The sequence below is a fragment of the Artibeus jamaicensis genome, unplaced genomic scaffold (assembly GCF_021234435.1).
Source record: "Artibeus jamaicensis isolate MK-2021 breed Jamaican fruit bat unplaced genomic scaffold, CSHL_Jam_final contig_484, whole genome shotgun sequence".
In the NCBI taxonomy this organism is placed as follows: Eukaryota; Metazoa; Chordata; class Mammalia; order Chiroptera; family Phyllostomidae; genus Artibeus; species Artibeus jamaicensis.
Window position 1 is genome coordinate 8,392,862 of NW_026521859.1, and position 20,570 is coordinate 8,413,431.

At 40.5% G+C, this 20,570-nt stretch overlaps 1 protein-coding gene across 1 annotated transcript in view; it reads left to right on the top strand.

Annotated features, from left to right (window-relative positions):
• LOC119047185 (24-hydroxycholesterol 7-alpha-hydroxylase) overlaps positions 1 to 20,570 on the top strand; it is a 73,801-nt gene that overhangs the window by 45,539 nt on the left and 7,692 nt on the right. Inside the window, exons 9-10 of the mRNA XM_037142569.2 lie at positions 6,416 to 6,511; positions 7,366 to 7,454. Coding sequence (XP_036998464.2) covers positions 6,416 to 6,511; positions 7,366 to 7,454 — 185 coding nt within the window. The remainder of the gene's footprint in view (positions 1 to 6,415; positions 6,512 to 7,365; positions 7,455 to 20,570) is intronic.

Here is a 20,570-nt window from a genome sequence, read left to right on the forward strand (position 1 = left end):
GCATGGCAGTTCTGCACCCCTCTTCCCAGGCCTAGCAGTGCCATTCCTTTAGCTAAGTATCTAAGATCATTACGGGATAATTTTGTAATAAGAAATTTTTAATTTGTTACCTAGATAGATTTTCTTTCCAGACACAAACTAAAAGCTCTTAGGCACACACCGCTTTCCAACCAGTACAGTGCACTCCTCCTGAAACTGTGTCCCTTCCAGCTCCTGCTGTCCGTGCCTTCCATGCTCTTCTGCGGTTCCTTTATCTTGATTTGGTTGACCGTACGCCAATACTTCTTCCTTCAGATGAGCGCTGCTTTGTCTTTACGCTTCTGCAATTACCCTCTTTCTTTTCCTTTAGCTCTCACTGTGCAGCCACCTGCAGCCTGTCTCCTGTGCCTCTTTGTTTCCCTTCTAGCAGCGGGTGTCGCCAGTGGGCAGATGTTGGTTTCCTGCTTACTTCCTTTTACTTTTCATTTTAGGGTCCTTAAGATGACTCAGTCGATTTCCTCCTTTCTTGTATTTTTATTTTACCATAAGGTATTGGCACAAAGGTACTTATTTTTCAGCATAAAGTCTCTTGTCTCTTGACCAGCGACTCCCTCGTCTGATGTCTGGTACTGACACTGTCCCTTTGTGTTCCGCCACCCCATCCCTGCTGAACCCCCTTTCTGTCTTCAAGCAGTTAGGTCTCGAGGGAGCTTTTAACCTCATATCCTTGTCAGGACTGTTGGGGCTGTTAACATTACCTAGTTTTTCAAAATTAATTTTACTTCCTTTAAGCTTACCATGAGAAACACACATGCTCAAACATATGCACGTACACATTCACGCACACAGGATGCCCCCCATAACGCACTATCACAACTACCCAGATTTCTTTTCCTATGACATTGATACAGAAGCCTATGTCTCATCATAGTGTAAATGTCATTTTAAAAAGTTGTTAACCTTATTTTTCACTTTTCATGCATCCAGAGAGTTTTCATATTTATTTCAATTGCCGCATAAGAGTCCATTGAGTTAATAGCTTAAATATTTAATTATTTCCTGGCTCTCGAGAATTTAGTTTGTTTTTCTTTGTGATTACTTTAATGTGGTAATTACTTGCATTTTTGTGCAGAGTACATTTTCTTTTTTTAATGATTATCCTTGAATTATGTTTTACTTGTGGATTACTGGTCCAAGAATATAAACACATTTATGATTCACAACATACAGTTTTCTTGCAAAGCCCAACATCTGTGGGATCCCAATAAAAATTTTAAATTAGAAATAATGGATATCCAAAATGAGCCAAGAAATTATTTTTAAAAATTAATAGTCTCATATCTTCGCTTCCTAACACTCACTCACACTTCCCACCCGGAGCACATGAAGCTCATTCTGGTCACTTCCTTCCAGGCCCAGCAGCTGGTGGCGGCCACCTCAGTGGCCTGTGCTCAGGCTGCCACCTGCGCAGATTGTTCCAGCACTCCTCCTCTGTTAATTCTCATAGCACCTTCTTCATGTTTGTAAAAGGCGTGGTGTTTCCCACACTTTCTGTGTCACTTACAAACACGGCCTTTCTTCTCAGGGGCCCAGACAGGTTTAATCACTGTGAATCTCTCCCTGTGGAGATAAGACTTTAACTTAAAAAATAATAACTTACACAGAGTTTTCCTCTTATTACATAAGTAAATCGTGGTCATTAGAAAGAGACCATAATAAGAAGCTGAAAGAAGAAATTAAAAATTGGTTAAACTTCCACATCAGAGCTACTAACTACTGTGAACACTTTGGTATTATTATAATTTCAGATTTTTTTCCCGTAGTATGTGCATTTTAAAAATTCAATTGGGGTCATACTGTGCTAGTTTTTAGGTAACCTGCTTTTATTTTACTTAATAGATCACAAGTAATCTCATATATCAGTGAAGGACATCGGCACCATTTGAATTGCAGCATAATAATCTAATACATGGACAGAGTATAAATTTTTAAATCAGTTCCTTATTTTTCATTATGTATATGGCTTCCATTTTCCCTACTATAAACAGCATGAAGATAAACATTCTAAAAGCTAAATCTTTTTGTACGTTACTATTTTCTTAGTATAAATTCATACAACTTGGTCATTTTAAGCTTTAGGAATTTTCCCGATATATTTCGGTGGAATGTTTTTGCTGAATACACCATGTGTTCCTAGGAACTGGATTATGAACAGCGTCCCGTATGGGGCCGTCTGTGTTGAGCAGTGGCAGAGGTGTGTCCGTGTTTTCTATGGGACGGCTGCTCAAGGTGTCCGCTATGCATGCTGGGAGTAGTCTCCCCCTGCCCTTCCCAGTGTAGCCTGGACAGGGAATCGTTGTTTATTTTTGCTCCTGTATTCTTTTCTATATTTTTTGGAGTAAATTAAAATGAACAAACACTCTCTGTTTTCTTTTATTTACTCCATTTTTCTTTTTATTATGCCACCTTTTGAAAACTCTTAAACTTCTACCTGTACTCTGTCTTCAAGGTTTGATATTTTTAGAACAAAGTTAATCTGCAAAAATACCAAGGAAAAAATAAACAAGGAAGTGTTGGAAAATGTGAATGTTAGCAATATTAATTCTCTTCTCAGTGTATTAAAACATGTATAAAACTACAACAAATAAAACGACATTATCCTGGTATCCGACCAGTTGTTCAGACCAGTAGAGCAGGTTGGATAGATAACAAGGAAAAAAAATCCTTTGTACATAAGAATTTAATATAGGATAAATGAATTATTAAAAGTTAATGAAGAGGGAAGATATTAATATGTGGATTTTTAAAAAATGTAGTGATTCTCAAACTTTTGCTCTTAAGATTCATATATACTTTTGAAATTATTGACTATCTCAAAGAGCTCTCACCTGTGTGAGTCATATCTGCTTATACTTACTGTATCAGAAACTGAAGCTGACAAATTGTTAACATATTTATTTAGTAATTCATTTAAAAGAACAAGAAACCTATTCCATGTTAAATTAATAGCATGATTTTTATGAAACTTTTTTCAAAACAAAAAGTGGTAGAAGAATAGCATTATTTTTAGGTTTTTGCAAATCTAATGCCTTGCTAATAGAAGATAACTGAATTCGTATATATGTGTCTGCAATCAGTCTATTGAGATAGATTGTTTTCATTGACGGAAATAAAGAAAATTCAGCTTCACACTGACATGTAGCCAAAAAAAGGGAAGTATTGTAGTTACCTTTTCAGATATGTGTGGCTATTCTTTGATACTACACTGAAACTCAACAGTGACACCTTCTTAAAAGTTTGTTGCACTCTGAAAGTATGTCAGTGAGTTTTTATATTCAATTATATTAAAACCCACTGGACTCTCTATACTTTGAAAAAGTATTTTATTCAGGAATGATGTTTAACTTTGCAGACCCTCTGAAGGGTCTTGGGAACTCCTAGAAACCCCTAGACCACCTTTGAGAGCCACTATGGTCCAGAGAAGAGGGCTGCCTAAGTTTAGGGATTAATCAGTGAGACCATGAAGCAAGTGAACAGATTTGAATGTACCATATCAAGGGTTAATGTCTTATTTTAAAAACTATAACCCAAATTAAATATAAACCAAAATTTAAGAATAAATGTCAATATGTGTGTAGCACATGAAGAAGTAATTTTAATATTTAAAAATTCACAGATCAGTAAGCACTAAGGTTACATTAATGTGAATGGGACACGCGTACAAGAGTTTATAGAAGGAAATGACATAACCGCTTAACAAATTTTAAGTAGCAAGTAGAACAGCCCATTAAAGATGTCAGATTAGCAGATAAGGGGGCAGTGAAATTGGCACACTCGTTATAGTTCGAAATATTTTGCTACAAAATTTGAGGAAACAGTTGAGCAATGGGTATTAATAGCCTTAAAAATATTCATGTCCTGTGTCTTCTGAACATCTGTGTTAAAAGATTTTATATGAAAAATGCTTTGAGGAAGAAGACTCTAGTGATGGCATTTATAATAGAAAAAGAGTAGAAAATGATTAGATTAATTATGATTTAATCTACTCAATGAAAGATTAAACAGCCATTGGAGAGCAAATTATTCACAATTACTGTATAATATAAAGAAAAAATAATCTTTAACTTTTAAAGTACCTACTTTTTTTTTTAAGCCACTAACAGCAACCGAGCTTCTGGCCAACAGCTAGGAGAAAAACTGTGCTTCAGGTAGATACTTTTTGCCTTGATAGGACTCCTTCTTTCTCTTCAAGATTCTGTATTCCTTGTGCCCTCTTTTGTCTCAAAGGGCATAGGAGAGAGCCCTTCCTTCTCTTTCCTCTATGAGAAAGCCCCATCTCTAGACTAGCAGATGAAGCTCATTTGGTCTCACAGCATCTCTGTGTGGTGGGCTGGCCAGGGTCAATTCTGTTTACCAGAGAGTTGCAGGAACTGCAACAAGTTGTGACTTCTCTTTGCTAGTGGTGTGTGTTCGAGGACTATGACTATTCTGTCTCCCTCTTGATCTTTCTCTTCATCTGTCATGTAAACAGTGACAGGGACTGTTTAGACGAGGCATGATGACATCTGTTCACTCCAAGGGTTCCTGTGAACACAACCAGCTCTCACATCCTCAATGCCATTTGTCAGCCTGGCGTGTGCTGCTGCAACAGGCATGTCTTTTTGGCCTCCTCCCTGTCACTAATGTTAATGGTGTTATTGAGGCCCCATTTGGCATCTTTCTCTACTAGCTTGCTTTGTAGGCTGCAGCTATCAGCAGCCCCCCCAGATATAATAATAAGTCAACTGCCACTAAAGAGGACCATGGGGTGGGGAGGGGAAGGGCAGGCTGCCTCCCACCCTGTGGCCACACACATCAGGCCCTCCCCAGCTGATTCCTGATCAGAATCAGTCATGACCTCTCTAGCCTCCGTGCCAGCAGAGGGAGAAGGAATGCATGAAACTGGGATCTCACGAGTCTCCTTCAACCTTAAAAATGAGTAACAGTGCACCAGCAAGCCTCGCCCTGTCCCCAGCTTTGGACCCGACTCTCCAGCTGTCCTGGACTGAAATTAACAACCTCAAGCAATACTCAGCTCCCATTGGAGCCAACAGGGGTTCTCCTGGGTGAACAAATGATGGCCCCTCCCTATACCCCACTCCCTGCTACTATAAAAAGACATGTTTTTAATTGTAAGGTGCTAATTCTAGATACATAAACTTGCTGTTTTACAAATAGCTTGATGACACTTGAAAATTATGGAGGGTGAAATAGACATGGCTTCTGATGGCTGGCGATGGGAAATCACATGGCTTCTCTCGATGAAGTCGGTAGCCCCCTAGTGATCCCACGCTGTGGGAGAGCTCTTTGCCGTGTGGTTCCTGAGCATGGTGATATAAGGGTGATTTTTATGAAATGGCTCTTAGGTCTTGGTATGTAGTTTATACACCATGAAACCCTATTTTCACATGAATGAGAAGGATCATGCAACATTTCCCTATTTGAGGACTCACACCACTTACCTCGGCTCCATAACCACCACAGCCACAAACACAAAACCAGTGAAATGTACAGCACTTGCTTCGTTCTGTGTATTCCTAACCAGTTGCCTTCATATTCTTTCTGCCCTAACAGCTGCTGCTAGAGTGAAAAAACAAACAAACACAGAATCCACTGCCCCTGCCCTGACATTCTCCTGAGTGTCCCCAGGGGCAGGACACCTGCTGCTCCTGTCCTCAGTGCCCCGACCAGTGTCCCGTCCCAGAGTTAGACTCTTCTGTGTCAGGATCTGGAGATTTACTGTGGTTTCCATCACCAAGAACACTTGCTGCAACCCTTAGTAGCGAACAGCAAAAGCTGCATTAGAGTGTGAACTGATACTGGTTTCTAAAATTTTCACATTTATGTAATATTTTGCCCCCGTGTATCTCTCTGTGTGCATGTAACCGATCATCAGGATCATGACTCAGTCATTGCCTAAGTTGGAAAACAAAACTCTCCAGCCAGGAAGGAGTTAGATTTTATCACCATTGCTTATATAACGTATGTGTCTTCACCACAGTATAGTTGTAGCATTATTTTTAATGACCCAAACTCTCTTTAAAGCAGATTTTAAAAAAAAACTTGGAACCAATTTTTCTTTTTTTTAGTTTTTTTTTTAATTGTTGTTCCCATGTGTCCTTTATACAAGTTCCTGACAACCCTCCCTTTCCCCCCACATTATCCCCTCCCACCTCCCCTCTGGTTACTGTCAGTTTGTTCTTTTTTTAAAAAATTATTTTATTGTTGTTCAAGTACAGCTGTCTGCATTTACCCCCCACCACAACCCCCCACCCCAGCCATCCCCACCTCCCTCCCCTGCTTCCAGCCCCCCTTGGTTTTGTCCATGTGTCCTTTATACTTGTTCTATCAGTTTGTTCTTAATTTCAATGCCTCTGGTTATATTTTTCTATCATAGAATTACACTGTTCCTTCTGGCGACTTGTTGATGTTGTCTCCATTTTGGCTACATAGAAATCCAAAGTATTTTCCTGAACCTGAATTGTTCAAACCTGTAAGTTACTTTTTTTCAATATATGTTGTCCTTTGATTTTAATATTTTTATGCTGAAATATGAATTCATAATTTACCCATGACCGTGTCATGGAACAGCCGTATTTCTCTAGTAATTAAGGCTACAAAATGCAGACTAGATGTGCGGTGTAGACGGTGTAAACCTGCACAACAAGTCAGAGACAAAGATTTCTGGAACAAGCTTCATCAGCTTTAAAATAAATTTTTATCTGAAACCAGCAGGGCGTGTTAAAGTAAATAGGCCTGGTTCTGATAGAAGACTTATTTTGTGTTCTTCAGGCAGTCGTTCCTGTTACTGGTTTCCAAGTAGTACAAAAAATAAAAATGAAGCAAATTAAAACTGTGTTCCGCTGTCTCCTAGAACTGGGGAGTTACAGGGCTGCGCAGAATCTGCAGAGGTCATTTGGTCCATTCTCTGCCTTTAGGTAAAACTGTCAAAAATGGCATCCAGATGTATTCATTCTGAGTCCCAGGCTTTCCAACGGCAGGGCTGTCAGCGTCTTGTTACTAAATTTGTAACTAAGGGCAGGGTTCTGAGGGAGGCTGAGGCCCATTGTAAATATCCTTCCTCTCTGAGGTCAGTTCTGTGGTCAATTGACATCGTCATTTACACTTGCCATTTAACAGAATTCTTTTTAAACCTTTTTATTTATTAGTTATGTTCCCAAATCATAATTGTGGCTGTTATTAATAACAGGTTGGAAAAAATTACCAACAATCCTGCAACTTTATATGCGAGGATTAGCTGTACAAGGTCATTTTTAGCCTAGAGAAATAAAGTTAAGCTTATTTATATAAGGCTGATTTGGAAAAAAAAATGTTTTCTTCCCACAGGAACGTTGGAAAGAAGCAAATTTAGAGAAGCATGCTTTCTTGGACTACTTCATGGCATTTGGAAGCGGGAAGTACCAATGTCCTGGAAGGTCAGTGAGACAGCTGGGCCGCATCTATTCACAGAGTCTGCAGAAAGATGATGGCTCAGAGCGGGAGAGCTTCGGCTTTCCTTCCTTTATTATCAGACTACAGGGAAAGCCAGGAGACCGTGTTGTGCTTGGTCGGCCGACCGTATTGTGCGATGGCCGTATTGTGCGATGTGGCTCTGTGAGAGTGTCTAAAGTGGCTTCTGATAGGAGACCTCCTGAGAACAAAACATTACGGTTGTGGCTGCCAGATGAAAGCAGGGTTTATGTCTCCAGTGCTCGGCTTTTGTACATGGATAGTTCAAAGTCATTTGGGTTTTACCTTTTTGAAAGATTAAGATAGAGGTATGTTCTATTTTTAACTGCAACCTTACCATGGACATTTGTTGGGATTACAGAATGTCTTTAGCTTGGAACGTAGCAGCAGCTTACTAAATGGTTTTTGCTTATTAGTTTGGTCTGGTTCTATAAAAACTTTTCTTATATACCTTTTGTAGTTAAATTAATCGGGCACCCAAGACTTCTCTTCAGTGTGATGCCTTATTCTAGGGCAGGTGTTCATCATTTAATGACAGATAGTTGATGCTTCTTTATTCACACAGAAACTCCTCCGAATATCTCGCTTGTGCCAGGCCCTCTGCTAAACCTCAGGGGTAGAGCCATGAGGAAGGTAGACGTGGCCCCTGACTTCACAAAACTTGCACTCTACATTAAATAAGTCCTATTCCTTCGCTGCTGCTGACTCTGTTAGAGAATTGTTGGTACCTGTTTGTAACAAAATCTTACATGGTGGATGTACAAAATCCTTTAAAAACCTTATATGGTTTTCTCTCTGTCTCTCTCTCTTTCTCTTTATCTCTTTCCTTTTCTCACTCATCCTCTCTCCCTGTCTCCTTCTCCCTCTCTAAAATCAATCAATAAATTTTTTAAAAATCTTATTTAGAAAAATTATAGTTTCTTAATGTAAGAATTCAGTTGTCTTTCTTGTTTGAACAGTAATGTTAGTCCATAGCTGCAGTCTGTCTTACTCCACGGCATGCATTTATTGTACCCCTCCTTTGTTTTATGTTTTACGGTATCGATATGCTTTTAGTAATATATACCTCCCCCCAAATGGTTTTAGTTAGTCTTAACCAGTCAGGATAATTTTGTCTTCCTTTTTTAGAAGTTATTGTAGGAGCCTAAGGGTCAGCAAATTGTCGACTAGTGTTTCCCTGGAGATTCTGTTTGGTGTAAGTAGTTGACCTGAACTGGCCAAGCAGACTGAAAGGAGAGACTTCTCTTCGTGGTTAGAAGAGAGGCCTCTTTTGTCCTTCCCCATTAGATGCAAATAAGAAAGCAAGCAGCCCCAGCTGTTAGAAGCAGCAGATTCCAGCGGAACAGGCCTTACAATGGTGTGGAGTGTGTGGAGGGCAGAACGGAGCTGTAGAAAGCACTGGTCCACGCGACATCATTGTCACTGAGTCCCCGGTTTTGAGGATCTCATCTACTTCCCGTTATGTTAGATAATAAATGTTTTTATTTTATAAATAGCATATGTATTTATTATCTATAATAAATGTTCATTATTTTTAAGGCAGTTTGAAGTTGAAGGTTTTGTTGTTTAGAGCTGGGAGCATGCCTTCATATCCACTGAAAAACTTCAGAGTAGAACACTGTAATTGAGTGTAACAAACAAAAACAGCAGTAATGGCAGAAGCCCCTAAAACCTGCCTCTTATATTATTTTTACTTTAGATAAGCAGTTCTTAAACTAATAACACATTTACTGTTTTTATCACTTATTAAGTATCAGTGTTGTAGAGTAGCTTATCTAAAAAGAATAGATATTCCTTGTTTTAGGTTCCTTTTACATATATTTCCAAATGCAACTAAAGAGTTTATTAGAACCATCTTTGAAATTGACCTAGAAATATTTTCAACTGAGGTCTGAAGTGCTTGGCAGTAAAGCCTGTAACATGTGCCAGTGGTCAAGTGATGACTGTTGTTTGTAAAAGGAGCTGTTACAACATCACCGTGATATCTCGAAACTGACAGACATTTGCTTGGTTTTGAGAGTAGCAGGTATGATAGAACCATGACATTTCAGCTCAATCAATAATATCTTATTTTTATAGAAAATGTGTAAATTTTTTGCACTAGAAACTTAATCCCACAAACCCTTAGTATAATCCCCAGAAAATTATTCTCATTCTTAGTTTTTGTACCAGGGGCCAATTGATTGTCTCATGTACCAAATAATCAGTGAGTCAGAGAGTTGCCTGTAAAGTCGCTGACGATTGAAGTTCCTCCTGAACAGAGTCTCGTGGCCTTGCAGCTGTCACATTGGAGTTCAGGCCACTAAAGCAGCCTGAGAACCCCTCTCACAAGTGAACGCACAAGATTTTGCTGAATTTACTAAATAAGTACTGAGTGCTGCCATCAACTGCCAACTAAAAACCAGAATGGCCAACTGTTGTTCCTCCTCTGAATAGTGGGAGTTCTGCAAATACATTTGGAGGAAGAACCCCCTGCTAGCCACCTTCCTGGCGCTGGGAAGCTCCCGGGTACACACAGCAAGGGAGCTCTTCCTAGTAATTCTGTTGCTGGAGAAGAATGGTGGCTTTGCAGAAAAGCAGGAGAAAGCAGCATGAGCTCCCACACTTCTTGGGCAGTGGTAGCGTGCAGAACAAAGAGTTGCACTGTGGTGGACGTTTTCCTCTGAAACTATGAATTTAAATGGAGAAACGGGCCAGGGGTTTCTAGTGTTGTGCGAGTGTCTCTGAGAACTGATGATCTTAGCAGAAAGGGATGTGCTTGCTAGACCCAACCCCTGGAATCTACACCAAAGCCAACAGCCTTGATTTTCCTTGGTTCCCATCCATGCAAGAGGATGCCTGGGTGGCTGTGTCATTATGCTAATTGATAGGGGTTAAATTCCAGTGTAAAACAATCACCGTGATTGTTGGCAAGATTAACTGGTTTACAAAGGCATGCCTGGATGCTGAGAGGGTATACAAGAGCCAGGCTGCACGTACTTGAGAAGTGGAAAGGAAGTGAAGCATGGGTTCCCTGAGGCTAGAAACTGACTTCCACCTTTTTGTCTGTGTTTGACTCCCACATGCATCCCAGGGCACTGGTCTTAATTACTAATGAAAATCACACAGCTATTGGAAAGTTAATCCAAACGCTGGTCCAGCTGATAGTAGATTGGTAATAGTGTTATTCAACCTAGCAAATACCTCTTGAGCACCTGGTATTAATATGATTATTATTGCATTCAGTAAATATTTATTGACTGTGTACTGTATGTCAGGGCAGGGCTTTAGCAGTTGTCTTGGAAAAAAAAAGAAGGGATGAAGGTCCCTCCCTTCAAGGAGCTTAGAGTCTAATTCAAGTCAGTTTATTAAATACCAGGGAGATTCAAAGACACATGACATTCCTGAATTGCTTATTAAGTGGCTGGGGAGATAAGACATGGCAACATGAGAAACAAACCCTGCTTAACAGCATAAGACAGCACCTGAGAAAGGCTGGAGGAGTCCTGTACATTGTAATTGCCAAGGAGTTCTGAGGAAGGAGCATTAGAAGGGGCTTTATGGCCAAATGGGAATGATCGATAAACAGCATAGAAGAAAGCACGCCTCCCCAACAGGTGATGGTATCAAACTTAGAGGGGAGACAAAAAATGAAATGCCCAGAGGAATATAATGGATCTCTATATTAATGGGAGCAAGGCAACTATATATTTGGGTTTGTGAGGCTCCGAGAACAGTAATTTCTATATGTTTATTTTAAAGATAATGTGATTTTAATAATTGTGCCTTAATAAAATATCTCTGCACAATCATGTATTTGAGAAGTACTGTAAGCAGCTCTTCCTTTTATACTTAGAAATAGCTGATCACTTCTGAGGAGTGAGCCCACTCAGTTCCCTATGGACTTCATGAGATGTTGCAAATTCAATGTACAAGGTAGGCAAAAGTTGGTTTATAGTTGTGAGTCTGCGAAACAGAGTTTATTCTTGTATTATTACTATTTATTAATTATTGTGTTATTTGTATTACAACTACAAACCTACTTTTGTCCACCCCATATTCTGAGGAATTTGTTACATAAACAAATGCATCCCCTTAATTCTAGTTGTTAAAAAGAATTGCATTTACTTATATAGAACTGTATTGACGTGCATAGTTGTTACCTCACCTGTTCACCATGGTGCGCCCATGTCCCGGAGGGTACGTGAAAGGGTCAGGATGAGGGTGGACAGGGGGGATCCAGTCAATACCAGAATCCTTTGTTAATTTCTAGCCCTGCTTCTCTCTTCATTCTGCTCCACTAAGGAGTAGTGACTCATGCAAAGGAGCACAGAAACCACTGGCAAAATTGCAGTCATTACTTTTCTCAACCATTTTATTTTGACGCTTCATTATGAGGCTAAGATTTAAGTCTGACAAGAACAAAAGAGCACTTCAAGACTGATTTTTGATAGTCTGAGAGAACAAAGTGCTTCCAAAATAAACATGTTCATTTTTGAGCAAAATTTCACAAGTGACTCTCTTTCCCTCTTGTTTACAAAATAGGCCTCCAGCCCCTCTGCAGGGCCCAGAATACCTGGGCGGTGTTTCTCAATGAAGGGAAAGAAGGGAAACTTTGGGCTGGTGTGCCCCCTACCCCTACCCCCTTTTATGACAGGCTTTCATCCCTCATCCAACTCAGTGACTGCACTTCAGTTCCACCTCTTGAATAGGTGTCTGTGCTCCCAGGAAAAGAAGGCAGGAACGAAAACTGTGCCGAATCTCAACACAATGTGCCCATAAGTGCTCTGTTGCCATGGAGCACTGTTCCTAAGCTGATCCACACATCCCATCACTGTCCCCTCCTCCCATCCTATAGAGATCAGGTTAGGTGTTGGCTTATGTTTTAAGCAGCAAAATTAACTACTAAGGTTTCTGTTGGGACTTCTGGGTCCAAAATAACTACCCATTGCCTGTAGGATGTGAATAAGGAAATGCTTGGTCCTGGAAACTGTTGGCAGCTATTTTGAGACGACGAAAGTAGACAGTGTCAGGATGAAGCTCGCGCCATGGAGCAGCAAAGCAACCTGGCTGCCTGGTGACCCGGCTGGCCGATCTCCTGCAGTGGTCTCTTCCCGCAGCCATCCCAGCTCCTGGTTTTTCAGATGCACAGAGCAGTGTGTTCCCTCAGGCACAGAAACCAGTCTGATGTGGTTTTTCTGTCACTTGCAGCCAAAAGCATCCAAAGTAATATAATTTCCTTGAAACAAAAGATTTCCTTTCAAGATTTATTGAACTCCGTGGAATAATATATACTAACCACATCAGTGAATAGCTTTCCAAATACCCTGTGCTTTGTGAAAGGGCTGAGTTTCATTTACTTTCAGTAAATCACAAAACAAAAGTAAATGCCACTCCTTAAATTTTTCCCGGAAGTTCTAAAATTCAAAATGTATTGAGATCATTTCTCTTTGGTGAGTACTTGGTCTTAAGTCACTACTGTTCCTTTGGCCTTTTCTTTTTTTCCTGAAGAAGGAGTATCCACATTTCTAGCTCATAGCTCATATATATGGGAGCTTCACTTCTAGGAGGGGTAACTGTAGCATTGCCATTGGAACGGTCCTGGCCGCAGCTCTGAAAAACAGTGACCTTGGAGAGTGTCCTCCCAGTGGGAGTCCCTTCTGACCTTCCCAGTGAAACAGAAAACAGGATGTCAAGTCAAGAAGGGCTGAGGCCCTCTGGTCTGTTCCTCTTCGCCTTCTCATCTGCTTTCTCGCCTCCTTTTTCCTTTTTCCATTCTCTTCCCTTTTTCATGTGTTTCTTATTTTCTCTTGCACCTTACCCTATTCCATTCTTCTCTTCCCACGTTATTCTGTTTTCCCTTATTTAATATGAGCCTGCACCTGCTCACTCTACCAGATGATGCCCATACCATCATTCCCAGTCACAAACTTGGCTAGCCATCGTATTTTAAGTATAGCTGAGATATTTTATATAATACTAATTTTGTGCACTTAAACGGAAAGGTTTGATACTCTAGTATCTTTTGACCCATTTTCCCCCTTTGTCCTTGTCAAGGTCCTCTAGATCTGTGATTCTTAAAGTGTGATCCCTCATAGAACACTGGTAGTAACATGACCTGTAAACCTGTAAACAAATGCGAAATCTCAGGCCCTTCCTCAGACCTACTGAATCAGAAACTTTGGGAGTAGTGCCCAGTAACGTGCAAACTTTTAACAAGCCCTCCATGTGATTCTGATACGTGCTGAAGTTTGAGGACTGCTGGTCTAGATTATTTTATCCTCCTGCCACCCAAATTGATTGTATTTTCCTAAAAAATATCTCAGGGGAGGAGGTTGTGAGAAAAGTACTTCTCCTTTAACTTGAATAGCCACGCTTCAGGGAAGGGTGCCTGTGAAAGTATGTGTGCATGCTGCCTTCTCTGAATTCCAGTGCAAGATCATTCTATTTTCATAAGCTGCAGCTGGTAGCAACTAGGAATATACTTCAGAGCCCTTGTTCCTGGCAACGGTGGCCGTTTTCCAGCCCATGCTGGCATTGCCCTCAGTGACTTCAACAGAGGGATTCAGCCTCACAACCAAGACGTCTAAAACTAAAATCATAATGTCCCCCAATCTTCTCGTTCCTTCAGTTCTCTGTCCCTTCTCAGTGGATCACTGGACTCCTAGGCTCCAGGGCTTTTAGGGTCACTGCTCTTCACTCCCCCTCACCCTTCACTGCTCTTTTTGGCCTTCCGTACCCATGTCTATCTCCCACACCAGATCTTGTACCTTGGCATCAGGCGGTATCATAAACCTTCTCCCTGGCTCCTTTGTCTCTTCTTTCAGTCCATCTTACTCACCACATACAGGGGCATTTTCCTTAAATAATCATCTTTAATTGCCATTTCCTTGTTAAGATTCTGGTGCCCCTGCCTTCAGGCCAAGCCCTAATGGAGTTTGGCACTGAACCCATTGGAGAGCCTGGCACCCCAGCTCTCCAAAGTCCGACACCAGTGGTACCTTTCCATCCGCCTGGGAGAGCCCTCCCGGAGGGTCTACTCTCTGTCCCCAACTGCAGTAGCCATTCCTCCCCTTGCTCACACTACCTGCTGGGTCAGCAATGCCCTCCTTCAACAGGTCTGCTTATTTAGGGCCTGTCCCCCCATCAAGGTCTAGCTCAAGTTTCACCTCCATGTGAAGTCAACATTGATTACTCCAAGTTGGAGTACTCTCTCCAGACTCCAAGTTTCCATAGGCCTTTTGTTCTGTCTTTTTTTAAAACATTTTTTCTTGTTAATAATAATAATAATAATAATTTAATGTATTTTATTGATTATGCTATTACAGTTGTCCCATTCCCCCCATTCATTCCTCTCCACCCTGCACACCCCCTCCCACCCACATTCCCCACCTTTAGTTCATGTCCATGTGTCATAAGTTCTTCAGCTTCTGCATTTCCCATACTATTCTTGTCGTTCTGTCTTCAAAAGGTAACAGTCAAAGACCTTTATCTTCACTTGCTACTTCTGCCATCTTTCCACGTGCGTTACTGGCCGTGTGAGGCTACAGTCTGTTTTGTCAGACTTTATGTTCTCAATGCCTGCGTGTGCTCCTTGAACATCCATCTACAAATGGAGAAAATACACAAGTACTAAGTATTTAAGGATTTTTCAACATGTTTATATTTTAATGAGCTTTATTTATTAAATAAATGGATGTGTAATGTTCTTGTAAGTGTAAAAGATAAATCTGTTATAAATAATAAGCCTCATTATTTTCACTGTTTTGACATCAGAAATAGTATTTAAAAATCTTTCCAACACAAGTATGGCTCAGCTTGCTTTTGAAGAGCTTGTGCAAAAATACAAATTTGTGAAGCCCATTTTCTTTGACCTAAAAACTTTCAGTGCCACAGGTACATATATGTTAGTCTCATGTTTTAGACATTAAACAAAATTCAATAACATAGTAAAGGCTTGAAAACATGTATTTTTTGCCATTGGAAAACAACTTTAGTAGGTAATTGAGCTAATTTTGCAAGAATTTTGAAATATTTGGATTGGAAAAAAAAATTTTTAGCACACACTATTTTGTTATCTGTATTATTAGTTCACCTTATTTTTCCTTTATAAAATGTCTAGAATGTAATAATATTAATACAATTTTCATAATTAATACTAATTTAATAACTAAACTAAACACTAAAAGAAGAATATTAAAGCTTCACTAATGCACAATATGACTTCTTCGGTATTTTAAGTTGATTTATAGTTAAGCTGAATTATAGTTTCACCTTATAAGAAATGCAATTTTTTGATTTTTTAAGAATATCACAGGACCTACAATTAAAGAAATGCTTTCTTACAGATTTTAATGGGAAAACTCTTTTAATGAGATGATAAACACTACTAATTTTTTCTAATAAAAAAGCACAGTATTTCTAAAACATTTAAACTTGTACTGGTAAGTAACTTGTGAACACTGGTCTTGTTTACATTCCTCATTTGCACGGTAGAGGAAGTGCTTATTGAGGGCCTCCTATGTGTAATAATGCTTAAAGAAAGTTCATTTTCATGTGTTCCTGTTATTTTTCAGTAAAGTACAATGACTCACTAAGTCTGTAAGCTCAAAGCACCTTCAAACCCTTCCACCAACAAGCTCCTCCTGCTCTGCTTTGTCCAGCTCTGTCTCAGCACCTCCCCTGCAGGGTGTCAGCACCTTGCAGGCCCACAGCTGTTCCAGGGTCCCTTCTAAGTCTGCACCTTGGGACAGGTTGCCCCTCTGCCTAGTGCCTTCTTCACAGGACAGTGCCCCCACCTGTTCAGACTGCACCATGTCTTAGTTGTGCACTGCCTGTACCCCAGGGGCTGAGCTCAGGGAAGTGCACTGGCCTATAGCAAGCTAATTTTGGAGAAGAGATAAAAGCAGAGTTGTAAGAAAACAGGATTTGTTCGAATGAAGTGGAATCTATAAAACTGTTTTATAATTCATCTGTGTCAATTTAGCCAGTATTTTTCTAGGACTGCTAGATAAACATTAAATATTGGAGAGTCCCTGCTAATTCTACTGAACATAGAAGTTATCTGAAAGAGTGGTCTCATCTAATCTACTTCTAGGAAGGGAGCTAAGTGCTGGGAATCGGTCATTTTATGTAAGTGGGAACTTTCATGTCTAGTTTCACATGTCTGTAGTCCTGGCCCCTTTCGTTTGATAGGGGCTCATGCCCTCCAGGAAACACTTTCTGCAGGGGCTTTGGTGACATCCTTCTGTTTTTGTTATTCTTTCCCTCTGGCCATTTCTTCTCAGTCTCCTTTGCTTGTCTTCTGCACCTTACTGACCTTTTGGAGTATCTCTGGGTCCTCTCCTCAGATTGCTTATGTTTTCTCATTGACTTGTCCCCACATGCTATAAATAATTGGCTTTAAATAATTGTCTGAATAATGATGACTCTGCATTTGGAGCCCTTATATCCCCAGCACTTATAAGTCAGCCCTTATATCCCCAGCACTGACTGAATTCCTTCTGAACAGCAGGCTCCACCCTTCAGGGCACTGAATAGGAAGTTATACCTACCAGGTCCAAACCTGAGCTTCATGTGACTACTCATCAACCTGTTCTACCTTCAGTCTTCCCCATTGCAGAGGTAAATGGCAGCTGTATCTTTGCATTTCCTCAGGTCAAAAACTTGGAGTCATCTTTGGCTCTGTGTCTTCACATCTATAATGCAAACCCACCCTACAGAGAATGTTCAGACTCTGACCACGGCTCATGGCTCTTTCTACAATGCTGGTCTATGTCACTGCTCTTTCGTCTGGAGAATCTTAAAAGCTTTCTAATCAGCCTACTGGCTCTCATCTACATCATCTTGTATTTTATTCTCAATGTAGTAGCCAGAGGCTCCTTTTACAATTTAAATCAAATTTACTCAAAGTTAGCCAATGGCTTCTCGTCGCACAGAATACAGTGAAGCCTCTCCTGTGTCCCACAAGGCTCTCCCTATGTCTGGGGTGTTTCTCTGACATTCCCCTTTGCTGCTCATCTCCAGCAACACCTGCCTTCTCATTGTGTCTCATTCTCTTACCTCCACATCTTTGCTCCTTTTAATTCCTCTGCATGGAACACTGGACCTAGATGTTCGTATGCCACACTCTCTTACTGTATTCCAGAGTCTGCTAAAACTGTCTCCTCATCTGAGACCTTCCCTGCCTAAAATACTTTGGGTAAGTGACCTCAGTCACTCCCTTTCCCCTCATCTTGTCTTATTATTCTAGTACGTATTCTCTCACCTGATATATGGATTTCTCATTTAGTTATTCACTACCTGCTTATACTACCTCTCTACTAGAAGTCAATCTTTATGAGCATGAATGTTGTTTGCGGTTGTAACTTCAGCACTTAGAACAATATACACTGCATAAAGACAATAAGTACCAATTGAATAAGTGAATGGAAATCTTATTTTATTATGTTTATATCCTCAACATTTATTCTTTCACACTTTCTCCAACACAGGGGAAAAATAAAGCGCATCACACTTTCTGTCGTTTCATCATCTCTTTGTTATATACTAAACTATCTCACAAGACAGTGCAAATGCACCAGATTCGACTAGATTTTCAAGGTAACAAAAGTTACAGTGTAGACTGGGAAACATTAAAATTGCACATAAAATATTTCTTTTCCCAAAGTCCAGGAGAAAATTATTTAAGCTGAGCACTTCACAGAAAGTCTCTATTCCTAAACATTTATTCCTATATACATGGATGTATTTTTCTCCATGTATAGCCTCAGAGCAGATGCCCTTACTTTAGCCTTACCCCTCCTCTCATAGTGAGACCTCATCCTCTCTGATAATCATTCCTGAAAATTCTAGTTTCTTCAGCTTGCCTGAGGAGTGCATTTCACTCCAGTATCCATCATCCATCCTCCATAAGTACACTTCTCAAAGTCTGAGTGGAGAGTGACACTGGGTCCTTTCATCAGTACAGTCTGTGGTTGTCCTTGGGACTTGAGCTTTTCAAAACAGCCCGTGACGGCACATCATATCCAGTTCCCTTAGGACATGTCCATAGGTTCATTCTCCATATTCTCTGCTGAATGGTTGGCTGTCACTTCCATATCGTTCTCTTTTGCTCTTTCACATAGATCCCTGAAACAATTATTTTTTTTTGAGATGGTATCTAAATCCATAAAAAGGAAATTAAATGTTTACCCTAGAATTATCCAGACTGGCCTCTCTCATAGTAGTCAGTATATTATTATAAAAAAAATATTAGTACTTTTTCTTCATTTTTATTTTTTTTTCTTTTATAACTTTAAAGATGTTGGTCCATTGTCTTCTGGTACTCATGGTTTCTGATAAGAAATCTGTGATCATTTTTAATTTTGTTTTTCTTTATTGTGTCTTTTTTCTCTACTGCTTTTAAGATTTTGTAATGTTTTTTATTTTTTGTTAAATATATTTTATTGATTATGCCATTACAGTTGTCCTATTCCCCCCCCTTCATTCCCCTCCACCCTGCACACCTCCTCCCCCACATTCCCCCCCTTTAGTTCATGTCCATGTGTCATAAGTTCTTTAGCTTTTACATTTCCCACACTACTCTTGCCCTCCCCCCGATCTATTTTCTACCTACCATCTATGCTACTTATTCTCTGTACCTTCTCCCCCCTTCTCCTCCTCCCACTACCCTGTTGCTAACCCTCCATGTGATCTTCATTTCTATGTTTCCACTCCTGATCTAGCTGCCTCTTAGTTTGCTTTTTCTTTAGGTGTGGTTGTTAATAACTGTGAGTTTGCTGTCCTTTCACTGTTCATCTTTTTTACCTTCTTTTTCTTAGGTAAGTCTCTTTAATATTTCATATAATAAGGGCTTGGTGATGATGAACTCCTCGAATTTGATCTTATCTGAGAAGCACTTTATCTGTCCTTCCATTCTAAATGAAAGCTTTGCTGGATAGAGCAATCTTGGTTGTAGGTCTTTGGATTTCATGACTTGGAATACCTCTTTCCAGCCCCTTCTTGCCTGTAAGGTCTCTTTTGAGAAATCCACTGACAGTCTGATGGGAACTCCTTTGTAGGTGACTGTCCCCTTAGCTCTTGCTGCTTCTAGGATTCTCTCCTTCATTTTAATCTTGGCTAATGTAATGATGATGTGCCTTGGTGTGTTCCTTCTTGGGTCCAACTTCTTTGGGACTCTCTGAGCTTCCTGAACTTCCTGGAAGTCTATTGCCTTTGCCAGATTGGGGAAGTTCTCCTTTGTTATTTGTTCAAATACATTTTCCACTCGTGACTGTTCCTCTTCCCCTTCTGGTACCCCTATTATTCGGATGTTGGAACGTTTAAAGATGCCCTGGAGGTTCCTAAGCCTCTCCTCATTTTTTTGAATTCTTGTTTCTTCATCCTTTTCTGTTTGGTCATTTTTTTCCTCTTTCTGGTCCACTCCCTTGATTTGAGTCCCAGTTTCCTTTCCATCCCTATTGGTTTCCTGTGCATTTCCCTTCATTTCAATTAGTTTAGCCATCACATGTTCCTCTAATTTGCGACTAAAATCAACCAGTTCTGTGAGCATCCTGATCACCAGTGTTTTGAACTATGCATCTGATAGTTTGGCTATTTCTTGGTTGCTTAGAATTTTTGGCTCTGGGGCTTTGAGTTTTTGGTCTGTTGACGCCTATTATGAATGAGGAGCGGAGCCTCAGGTGTTCACCAGGGTGGGGCCACCCAGGCCGCTAGGTTGTGATGCTATATGTGGGGTGGAGTCAGAGCAGGGAAATAGTGGTCCCCTCTGCTGCTTCCCGCCACTGGGGCCTGCACGATTTGTCTCACTACTCACTCCTTTGCTGGTTTATCTGCACGAGAATGTGTGACTGCAGTCAGCCTGCCACCTTTCGACCTCAATGGGTCTGCCCATTGCTACCACACACCTGGGATCTGCCAAGTGCTGCCCACGCACCTGGGTCAGTCTGACCGAGTTTTCCTGTGCAACTCCGCTCCGCCAGTCGCTGGCTCCACCCCTCTTACCGGTCTGGCTGAAGGGTTCGTTGTTGTCAGACTTCAGTATAGTTCAATTTCCTGTGTTTTGGTTGCATTTTTGTTACTAAAACTTTGTTGTCTTTAAA